At 40.0% G+C, this 11,410-nt stretch overlaps 1 protein-coding gene across 1 annotated transcript in view; it reads right to left on the bottom strand.

The window, feature by feature from the left end:
* Nipal2 (NIPA like domain containing 2) overlaps positions 1-2,804 on the bottom strand; it is a 64,827-nt gene extending 62,023 nt beyond the window's left edge. Inside the window, exons 1-2 of the mRNA XM_010619570.2 lie at positions 2,735-2,804; positions 2,545-2,607 (exon numbers count right to left, since the gene is read on the bottom strand). Coding sequence (XP_010617872.1) covers positions 2,545-2,547 — 3 coding nt within the window. The 5' untranslated portion in view covers positions 2,548-2,607; positions 2,735-2,804. The remainder of the gene's footprint in view (positions 1-2,544; positions 2,608-2,734) is intronic.
* Positions 2,805-11,410: the final 8,606 nt, after the last annotated feature.

The following is an 11,410-nucleotide window of genomic DNA, read 5'->3' as shown; positions in this document are numbered from 1 at the left end:
CCTATTTTTAATGTTCATACAGAGATTTCTTTAACGGAAATACTGAATAGTTTCTCTGGTGTGAAACACTATAATAGTATACAGGACCCTAATGAGATAATTAATAATGTGAAATGGGAAGTAAAGGGCTAAATGTAGGGAAATAGGGAAAGTGGGAAGGGTGGGGGAAAGGTAATAAGGGAGAGGAAAAAATATGAGAAATTGAAAAAATGGAAATAAAGTGTTTGTAAATGGGGAGGGGAGGAGGGAGTGAAGGGAGGGCAGGGACAAGGGGAAAAAATGAGAATCTAGACCTATCATGTAAAGGTACAGGATCCCAATAATGAGTGTAACTGTATTGTATACCTAGATTGTACCAATAAACTCAATAAAAAGAAAAAAAAATCAGAGTTTTACACTATTCAGAGATGTTTTTAAAAATTCTAAATGAACAAAGTGGTGGTTATTGTTACTCATTTCTAATGTAGTTGTAGTCAGAAAATAGGCTATATGTAAATCAGCATTTGCTTTATGCCTTGGTACATAATGTAAAGTGACATTCCTTTCACTGGTACTGTGTGGTCAATGAGTGTTCAGTGCATGCATCAGAAGAAGAGTACTGGGCCTGGAATTTAGCTGTGTGGTTCTGCTGCTTGCCTTGCATGTGCAAGGTCTAGAGTTAGACTCCTGGTTCCCCCCGTCCAAAAAAAAAGAGTACTGCCAGATGTGGTGATGCATGCCTATAACCCAGCACTCTGGTAGGCTGAGGCAGGAATATCACAAGTTTGAGCCAAACTTGGTCAATCCAGCAAGATCCTATCTCGAAATAAAAAAATAAAGAGGGCTGGGGATCTTGCTCAGTGCAAAAGCCTGGGTTCAGTCTCCAGGACTGCCCTGCCCATTCAATAGTTAATATAGTATATATATATAATTTTATCTACCTTTATATATTCTATTTCCTTTAATCCATTGCGGAAATCTTCATCACTCTTACTAAATTTGGGCTGCTTCGTCTATCAGTTTCCAGGGGTGCTGTGTTAAAAATCTACACAAAGATGGACTTATCTATGTTTCCTTAATTAATTATCAAGTTAATTAACATATGCATTACTCACATAGCTACCATTTGTGTAAGAACATTCTATATCTACTCTCAGCATTTTCAAGAATGTAATATATTGTTAACAATCATCACCATGTTGTACACACTAGTGAACTCGTTTCTCCTATCTAGCTGGAATTTTGTATTCTTTGTCCAACATTTCCCCATTCATCCAACTGTTCCACCTCCTGTGAACACTGCTGTGTCATTATTTTATGTGAGATATAATTGGATCATATAACACTTACTGTGACTATTGATATATTTTGTAATGGAAGAATCTCGGCATATTCAACAAAGAGTTCAGAGAGTTCAATTCCTTGTTGATTCGAGTCTCAAAATACAGTGGAAAAACAAAGAACTGGAAATGAAGGGGGCCTGGCCAAACAAGGAAGAAATATCCTAAAATGAAGAAACCACAACCTTGGCCTTCACCTCTTACAACTACTCATCCTACCCAGGAAGGAGAGATAAGTTTTCAAATGGTAAATATAAGCACTGAGGATCAAGATCTCTCCAATGTAAAGATGCATATAATCATGCTATAAGATGGTATGCGAAAATGTATTTCATACTGACTCTGTAGCTACTTTACCCAGAGTTGTTTGGAAATGTAGAAGAAATTTGGACTGCCTCATTGCTTGGAACCCCAGAAAGCTTTGCAGTTGAAAACAAAGCTCTGCAAAAAAAAAAAAAAAAAAAAAAAAAGTCATTACAAGAAGAGCCCGAGCAAGAGGCACTGCAAGAGAACCCCCTGGGAAGTTTGAATTATTTATCCAGCCAATCAATCAAAGCTGATCATGCACCAAATCTAGATCTACAGGATGATGAGATTCTACATCACTACAATCCCTGGCTCAGCAATCCCAAAACAAATGAAAATCAAAATACAAAATTAAATGCATCTGTTATTAAACAATCTAATGAATCAACAGCATCCCATAGTGTACTGATGCAGATGAGGCCAAGTCAGAAGGGGAACCTTTAGCATCATCACCTCAATATGCACGCGGATTCAGTCTTTTCCTGGAAAACTCTGCAGACAAAACACAAAATCTCTCCACTCAGTCTCTGGAGTACGTTGAGAAAGAAAATAGCTTGTGTGGCTCTGCAGCTAATTCTAGTGCAGAGTCTGTGCACAGCAGTTTGGATTTTTCTAAGAAAGACAGTGAATGATCCAGAAGGAGCAGAAGTTAGTGTTAAAAACAGAAGCAAATCTAGAAGGATCGTTTCAGGTGATGAAGATGACGATGATTCTTTTAAAGGTACTTCAAGCACAAGTTCATCCAGCACATCTCTTTCCATTCAGCACAGTTCTCAGCCATGAAACAATTTGATGCTTCTACTCCCAAAGTCTACCTGGAAGATTCTTTTCACCTAAAGTATCTGATAGTATAAATAAGTCTATAAACCCTAGGAGATCTCTAGCTTCTAGAAAATCTCTGATTAATGTGGTTTCATACCATGTGGAGGATACGGAGGAAAGATCCGACAACAGCAGTAAAGCAGAGGGTACTGATGGTGATCTGGAGGGAGAAGCAGGAGTCAGTGACGAAGGTTCAGAGAGTACAGAGGATCCTTCTGGAGAAAGACTGTTTGCAGAAAGTAAGTCTGGTGGGCTGTGTCCAAGCCACTAGGCTCCAGCCTACCAACCTCTCCTGGTGCTCCTGACCCTTTGTCTGCTGGACCGTGGTGGATTCTCCCCAGGATAAGGCAATGGAGGCTGCAAAAGATTACGAGACTCTTAGGACTTAAGCCGCCCAGTTAAAGGGCTTGCCATAAAAAGTTCTGGTCCTGAAGTCATACTCTTGACTTTCAGATTGTATAAGCAACTTAGCATCACTTGAAAATGTTGCAATCTATTTGTTGTGGTTTTATTCATTTTTTGAAATAGAGTCCTGCTATAACCTCTTGATTTCATCTCCTGAGTGCTGGCATTACAGGTGTGCACCATGCCTGTTTATTGTGTTTTTAAAATGGAACTGAATATGGTCAATTTTTGTTCCCTTAAATATGTTCTCTGGCAGCATGAATCCTTTGTGTGTAAGCAAGAAAGATCTCATAAAGCAAATTCTGCTTCTGCCTCCTAGCTCCTGTTCCCTTTCCCCCAATATATATTTTTTGGAGCACCAGGTTGATATTTCTTCACTTTAATATTACTTTTAGGCATCCTCTATAAAATTAAGAGAACTGTGTCTTGTTTTTGTTTTTTGGTAGCACTAGGGCTTGAACTCCTTTTATTTTTTATGTTCAAGCTAAGGGACTCAAGCTAAGTCCCTATGTTGTCCAGATTGGACTCAAACTTGGGATCTTCCTGTCTCATCCTCCCAAGGTGCTAGGATTATATGTGTACACCACCACATCCAGCCTGAAGTTTATTGTAAAATTATGTTGGCTATTTTACCCAGAAAGGGATTGCTTTTGTATTTCGCAATCAGATAAAATTAAAGTTACTGTTATCAAAATATATTTATTTCTACTGTCTTTTTTTGTGTGTTCATAGTTATCTTGCTTTTTCTTTGCTTCCCAATGATCCTCTCCTACATGTTCTAGGAATTGGTTGAGCTTCCTTTATCCTCTTTCTCCCCCTACTCTTAAGGTTATGATGTTCTTCCTGTATGTTATTTCAATTCTATCAGTAATTATTATTACAATTAAAACTTTATCTTGAAATAATTGTGGGCTCATAGTAAGGTGCAAGGAATTGTACAGGTAGATCTTAAGCATTCTCCTGCTAGTCACCTGCCCCCATGTTAACATCTCTCTTATACGAGAATAAAATGTCAAAACCAACAAATAGATCTGTCACCAGCGACACATGCACTTGTATGCGTGAAGCCACCAGAATCAAGATATTCCTTGGTACAGCACCATAAGACTGCCTTCTGTTTCCTCGTTATGGATACACTGTTCTCTCCCCTCTCCATTACCAACCCACAGCAGCCATTAATCTGTTCTCCATCTCTGTAAATTTTGCACATGTTACATAAGTAGAATCGTGCAGTATGCATACTTTTAAAATTGGCTTTTCTCCCACTCGGCAGGGTTTCCTTAAGGTCCATCCATGGTGCTGTACCACTAGTTCATTCCTTCTAATTGCTGAGTAGCATCCACCGTGCAGAGGGATCACAGTTGCTTTAACCATTCACTCATCGAATGGCACTTGAGTGTTTTCCAGTTCGGGTCTGTTAGGAATAAAGCTGCTATGAACATTCATGCACAAGCTCTGCCTGAAAACACGCCTTCATTTCTCTGGGATAAATGCCCAAAAATGTAATTGCTGGGTTGTGGTAAGTCCATTTTTAGTTCTAAAAAGAACTGCCAGACTCTTTTCCAGAGTGGCTGTACAATTTTACATTCTCACTAGCAATGTACGAGTGATCCGTTTCTCCACAAATTTATCATGCATTCTCGACATAAGTCCTAAACATAATCAATATTCTCATCCTTCAGAGCATTATAAAAAGTTCCTTTTGCTCTAATTACAGTCTCTTTTCTCTATCTTAGATGTTGTTGATCCAAATACTCATAGTACGTGAGGGCAGGGACAAGGGGAAAAAATGAGAACCAAGACCTGTCATGTAGAGGTACGAGATCCCAGTAATGAATGTAACTACTGTATACCTAAAATGTACTAATACACTCAATTAAAAAAAACATGGTGAATGTTTACATTTTTAAAAAATTATTAATGTAGAAGGCACACTGCTGTGAATTCCCCTCCAAGGATTTTGCACACCCTTATCCCATTGTTCTTGCCATTTTCTAAAGCATTAATGGAATCCTCTTTCATGAGCATCTCGCTTTTCTGTAGTGGTTGCCTCGATGTCCTCAGTCTACTCAGAATATTAACCTTCATGATCATTTTGACTTTGGAGAAGCACTGGAAGTCACACAGCGCCAGGTCTGGTGGATAAGGTGGACGAGGACGCACCGTAATGCTTTTATGAGCCTGTATTTCCATTGGATGGTTGGATGCAGCAGCAATGTTCACCATATTTTTGATCACACCTCAAAAAGACGCTCATGAAAGAGGATTTCCAGAACTGCTGCAGCAAGATCCAAGAATGATGGGATATACGTCTTCAGAGTGAGAGGGAGTACTATGAAAGGGATTAATGGCTATGTGTCTTTAGGAGTTGTTGAATTGAAGTACTATCAGATTATCAACTATTTAGAAATAATACATTTTGCCCTTTGGGCATAGAAGGATATCAAAGTGAATATTTTTTAACCAGCTGGGATTTGAATACACTACTTAATGTCTCTGACAGCAAATTTTCTCCGTAATTCAGATTTAAACAACTGAGTGTGTACAATAAAAAGCTGTTTGCTACCTTTTCTTTTTTCCTTGCTGACTTTTACCATCGAGTGAGTTCACATAGAATTGAAAGGACAAGAAATGTATAGTTTCAAAGCAGGTGCCAGGAAGTTTCATAATAGTATAAACTGGTATATATTACTTTTTATTTTCTGAGATTTTCTCTAATTATCAAATATTGATTGCATCTAGAGTGAAATGATTTCATATACAGCAGGAATACGAGTAGCACAGCAAGTCCTCATTAATCCTGCCATAGTTTAGATGTTGATGTCTCCCAAACATCCACATGTTAAACATGTAGTTGTTAGGGTGGCACTACGGGGAGGTGCTGCGAGCCTTTAGAAGGAGGCCCGTGGGGGAGGCCTTCGGGGATGCGGGCCTGCGGGGCACCAGCCCCTTCCTCTCTCTTTTGCTTCCTGGTCCTGAGCAGTTTGCTCCACCGTGAATTCATCACCATTGCCATCCAGCAACTGCACCAGAGGCCTAAAAGCATTGGGTTTGCCCAGTCATGGACGGGACTCGCTAAAACTATGAGCCAAGGTGCCCCCCACCCCGTCCCGCCTTCTGCTGGGGCTCTAACCCTGGGCATCGAGCATGCCTTGCAAATGCTCTACCTCTGAGCCACATCTCCGGCCCTAATCTTTTCTCTTTTTTACTTAATTATCTCAATTATTTTGTTAGAGTGTTAGAAAGCTAATACAATACTCTTAATTTTGGAAAATTAATTAATTAATCAATCAAATACGCAAGCTTTAAAAAGAAGGTGATTTGATTACCTTTAAAGAAGTCCAGTAACTTGTAGTAACCACTACTAAATACTGTTTCCAATTAGCGGCACTGGTAAAAGTGCTTTAATGGCTACAAAATCCTCATCTGTAAACAGGAGTGTCCCTTTATATACAGTGAACGGGGCCTTAGAATATTTTTCATCCAATTAGATTAGAGCTAATGGTATTCATTATTATTTATTCAGCACATCGCATTTTCCAACATTTTAGAATTAGTGGAGACTTGGATTTTCTTTCTCTCACTGTCTGCTCTCTTGCCCTCATCCCTTTGCTAATCTGGGAACTAGTCAGAAAAAAGAACAGAGAGGGGAAGAGAGACTTAGCAAAGTCACACAGCTGGACAGCAGTAGAATTTTGGCCTTGAGGCATCCAGGTCAAGTGTGAATGGCTTTCCAGGGAGCACAAAAGAAAACCGTCTGGCGTGTTCAGTTTCACCCATCACATTTATTTAGTTAGGATTTGTTTCTTTTTCTCAGAGCAAAGGGAATAAAGCAATGACAGTAGTTAGGAGGAAAGGTTGTTTAATATCTTAATAATGTAGTTATAGGCACAGGCCGAAAACACAAGCAGAGCCCCTTAATCTTTACAGTGTTCACTGTGTTGTTACCGCTGTAGCTTAATCTCTGGCTCTTCCAGGGTGTCTTGGCAAACAGTTGGTCAGCCACAGGTCCAGAATATCAGCATGGATAAGCATTAAGATGTTTTAATTTTGTTTGAAATAAAATCTTCTAATCCTACTTTTTTTGGTCCCAGAATGTTCTTTAAATATTTCACACTGACATGTACTATTGTGCTACTGGCCTGTAAGCGATGTGCTGGGCAGTTTATCCCTGCCAGATGGTGCAGGGCTATAATATATGTTTGTGTGGAACTGGTAATAGTCTGTCCTGGACCTGTCTTTGAGTTCAACTGTATTCCTGGCTCTACTTTCAAATCTTAAACTTAGAACCAGGTCAACGTGAAGCTAACAAATGGCTCAAAAGAGGCATAGATTCAGAGCTGGTTTTGAACACAGTAATAATTATATCTAATTCATGACTGGAATAATGCATGTCTAACACTGACTGCCTCCTACTCTTAGTAGCAAACATGCCTGACCTAGAAATGAGAGGTCTAATTTCTATTCTCGGCAATATGGCAGGTTGTGTTTTAGGACAAAGAAGGCCTCACAGTGAAGGGGTGTCTCAGAAATGGGCATTTACTGTACTGAGCCCTTCTGAATGAACTAGGTTGCTTTGGATTTATACTTAGTAAACAGGCAGGCACACAGCCCAGGTCCAAAATAGGAAGAAAAAGGAGGACTTAGAATTAGTGGAGACTTGGATTTTCTTTCTCTCACTGTCTGCTCTCTTGCCCTCATCCCTTTGCTAATCTGGGAACTAGTCAGAAAAAAGAACAGAGAGGGGAAGAGAGACTTAGCAAAGTCACACAGCTGGACAGCAGTAGAATTTTGGCCTTGAGGCATCCAGGTCAAGTGTGAATGGCTTTCCAGGGAGCACAAAAGAAAACCGTCTGGCGTGTTCAGTTTCACCCATCACATTTATTTAGTTAGGATTTGTTTCTTTTTCTCAGTGCAAAGGATTACCCTTAAGAAGCTCAGAAGAAGTACAGAAATCAACCAAGGGCAATCAGACCACAGCCTGTCAAATCTGTAATACAAGCGTGTTTCTCAGAACCTATGGCGATAGAGGACAGAGTATAAATCTGCCTAGGTTGGGAAGCGTGCTCACTTTCTGTGGCTTCTGTACTTGGTGGTTTAAGACAAAATTTATCTTCTAACCTTTTAGAGGCCAGAAGTCCAAGGTCAGTTTTCTTGTGCTGAAATCAATGAGTTGGGGAAGGGATGATCCCTCTGGAGGCCCTAGAGAAAAATCCATTCCTTGCCTCTTCCAGCTTCTTCTGACTTCCTTGGCCTGTGGCTACATCACTCAGATCTCTACCTCCATGCTCACATTGCTGTTTCTTCTTCAGCATCAAATTTCCCAGCAGCTCTCTTTTCTAAGGACACATGTGATGGCATTTGGAGCCCAACTGAGTGATCCAGGGGATAAGTGCATTTTGGCCAAGGGTGAAGTAAGTACAGAGGCACAAGGTATACTGAACAGGGTGTCCTGAAAGGCCTCAAAGCAGACAATCACTGCATAGGTACCTGGAGAGGCAGGCAGAAGCCTCTGTGTGCATAGTTGTGTGGATGGGGCTGTCACAAAAGAAATTAGAGAAGGATGAGTCCAGACTTAGCTTTTAGTAGACTCATCCTTTCTGCAACACTGTGTTATTTAGCTTTCCACCACTATAGCAAAATATCTAACAAGATCAACTCAAGAGGAGGAAAGGTTTATTTGGCTCCTTGCTTCAGAGACTCCAGCCCATGATCACTTGGCCCCTTTGCTTTGAGCCTGTGGTGACACAAGACATCATAGTGAGAGCAAATGGCAGGAAGAGGCCAGGAAGAAAAGATAAAGGAAGAGGAAGGGCTAGGGTTCCAACACCCCTTTTTGGGGTAAGCCCATCTTTCTCTGAGCCCCACAACTTAAAAGTTCCACCACTTCTTAATAATGTCACAGACTGGAGACCAAGCCTTCAACACATGGGGTTTGGAGGACATCTGAGATCCACATTATCATAAGTATGGAGGATAAGTGGCAGGGAGGGAGACTAGGAAACAGGAAGACCAACTAGGAGATATTCAGGAATTCACACAAGAAATGGGAGTAATGAGGACAGTTAATTACAACAGGGCCATAAAGAAGCAATATTCACAGCAGCAAACACTGGTGATAACCTGAACTATGGCACTGCACATTGGATTACTTGAGGGACTGGACTATTCTGACCACTAATCTCCTTCATTTTTGTAGATAATTGAGTTGTCTGAAAAACTAACCCCAACAGAGTTAAAACTATAATCCCATATGTAAAAAAAGAGGAAAGAAAAAATTTCAGTCAGGAACAGATTTTTAATTTGTTATCTTGGTTATTGCGTGCTATACGGGTATTGCATGCCTATCCTGAGAAAGTCTCATGACATTGGATCCTAATCTAGTGATTAAAAGCCAAGAGAAAAGGCCAGGGTTACATAACTCTACATATCATTGCTATTCTACAAGCTGTTCAGTGCCAATTTCTAATCAACCTTAAAACCTAGGCAGAAAAACCCAACATATTGCTTTCCCATACAATGAAAAACTATTACATTTTGTCTTTTACAAGAGAACACATTTACTTACATAATTATACTTTTCTTATTTTTAAAAACCAAACTCCATTAAGGACAAAGCTTTAGATTTACTAAGAGGCCACCCTGTTTTTTGCTTCCCAGAAATGTAAGTTTCAGCAGAACAATTTTATGGGAAAGGGAGTACATTTAATGGCACATCCTTTGGGAGCATTTAACACTTTATTAAAAGGCGAACAACAATAGCTAAGAAAAGGCGAGATTTTAGTTAAGGAAGCCTTAAAGTTAGGACTATTATAAAACTTAATCCTGTGTGATATTGGGAAGGGAATCTTTGAATTAGAGCAGACATACTGAACACAAAGAGTGCTATTACCTGCATCAAGATCCATATAGGCTTCCACAACTTTCATACTTTAATTAAAAAAACCTGTAATTCTTTATTTCCAAAGATGAAGAATTGCAGGCTATCCTCTGCAGGTACAGCCCAGGGTTTGGAATGACACTGTTACCTCAAACGGGATGCTGTGGGCTCACTCAGCTTCAAGGCTTTCCTCCACAGCTGCCCGAGTTTCCACAGAATGCACACCTTTGGGGAATGTCTAGTCTTGAACTCCAACTGTAGTTTGCCAGCAATGTTCTTGTAAGACCAAATTCTATTGTCTCTATCAGGTGCCAGCCTGTGGGTGAATTTCTGTCTCCATATAGGGAGGGATCATGATGTTGCCCCTCACTGACAGATCATGGCCAGATACTGCTGAGCCTCTTGCCACCCACCAGACCAGATCTTTCTGAAATTAAGGCAAAAAGAAAGTTCAAGTTTGCTATACAGTTTGGACATTTGTGACTTGGGCTTTTTCACTGCCTCTAAGGGGCCAGTCCTCATAAGCCAAGCTAATTTCCAATATCCCCAAAACCCAAATGCCTGGCAAAATTCTTGCATCCCTCTGGTCCAATAGCTAGATCCTATAAACTTAATGGTCAACACACATGTGACAGAGGACTCATCAATGGTACTGTTATTTGGGTCAAAAGACTCATAAAATCCTCTACATTTAAGTCACAATTACTATCTACTTTACAGCTATAGCAGCTGCTAAAGGCCAGGGTTACATAACTTTACATATCATTGCTATTCTACAAGCTGTTCAGTGCCAATTTCTAATCAACCTTAAAACCTAGGCAGAAAAACCCAACATATTGCTTTCCCATACAATGAAAAACTATTACATTTTGTCTTTTACAAGAGAACACATTTACTTACATAATTATACTTTTCTTATTTTTAAAAGCCAAACTCCATTAAGGACAAAGCTTTAGATTTACTAAGAGGCCACCCTGCTTTTTGCTTCCCAGAAGTGTAAGTTTCAGCAGAACAATTTTATGGGAAAGGGAGTACATTTAATGGCACATCCTTTGGGAGCATTTAACACTTTATTAAAAGGCGAACAACAATAGCTAAGAAAAGGCGAGATTTTAGTTAAGGAAGCCTTAAAGTTAGGACTATTATAAAACTTAATCCTGTGTGATATTGGGAAGGGAATCTTTGAATCAGAGCAGACGTACTGAACACAAAGAGTGTATTACCTGCATCAAGATCCATATAGGCTTCCACAACTTTCGTACTTTCATTAAAAAAACCTGTAATTCTTTATTTCCAAAGATGAAGAATTGCAGGCTATCCTCTGCAGGTACAGCCCAGGGTTTGGAATGACACTGTTACCTCAAACGGGATGCTGTGGGCTCACTCAGCTTCAAGGCTTTCCTCCACAGCTGCCCGAGTTTCCACAGAATGCACACCTTTGGGGAATGTCTAGTCTTGAACTCCAACTGTAGTTTGCCAGCAATGTTCTTGTAAGACCAAATTCTATTGTCTCTATCAGGTGCCAGCCTGTGGGTGAATTTCTGTCTCCATATAGGGAGGGATCATGATGTTGCCCCTCACTGACAGATCATGGCCAGATACTGCTGAGCCTCTTGCCACCCACCAGACCAGATCTTTCTGAAATTAAGGCAAAAAGAAAGTTCAAGTTTGCTATACA

The sequence above is a fragment of the Fukomys damarensis genome, unplaced genomic scaffold (genome assembly GCF_012274545.1).
Source record: "Fukomys damarensis isolate Sample0158 unplaced genomic scaffold, DMR_v1.0_HiC HiC_scaffold_5, whole genome shotgun sequence".
NCBI classification, from domain to species: Eukaryota; Metazoa; Chordata; class Mammalia; order Rodentia; family Bathyergidae; genus Fukomys; species Fukomys damarensis.
This window is presented reverse-complemented; position numbering and strand designations above follow the sequence as displayed.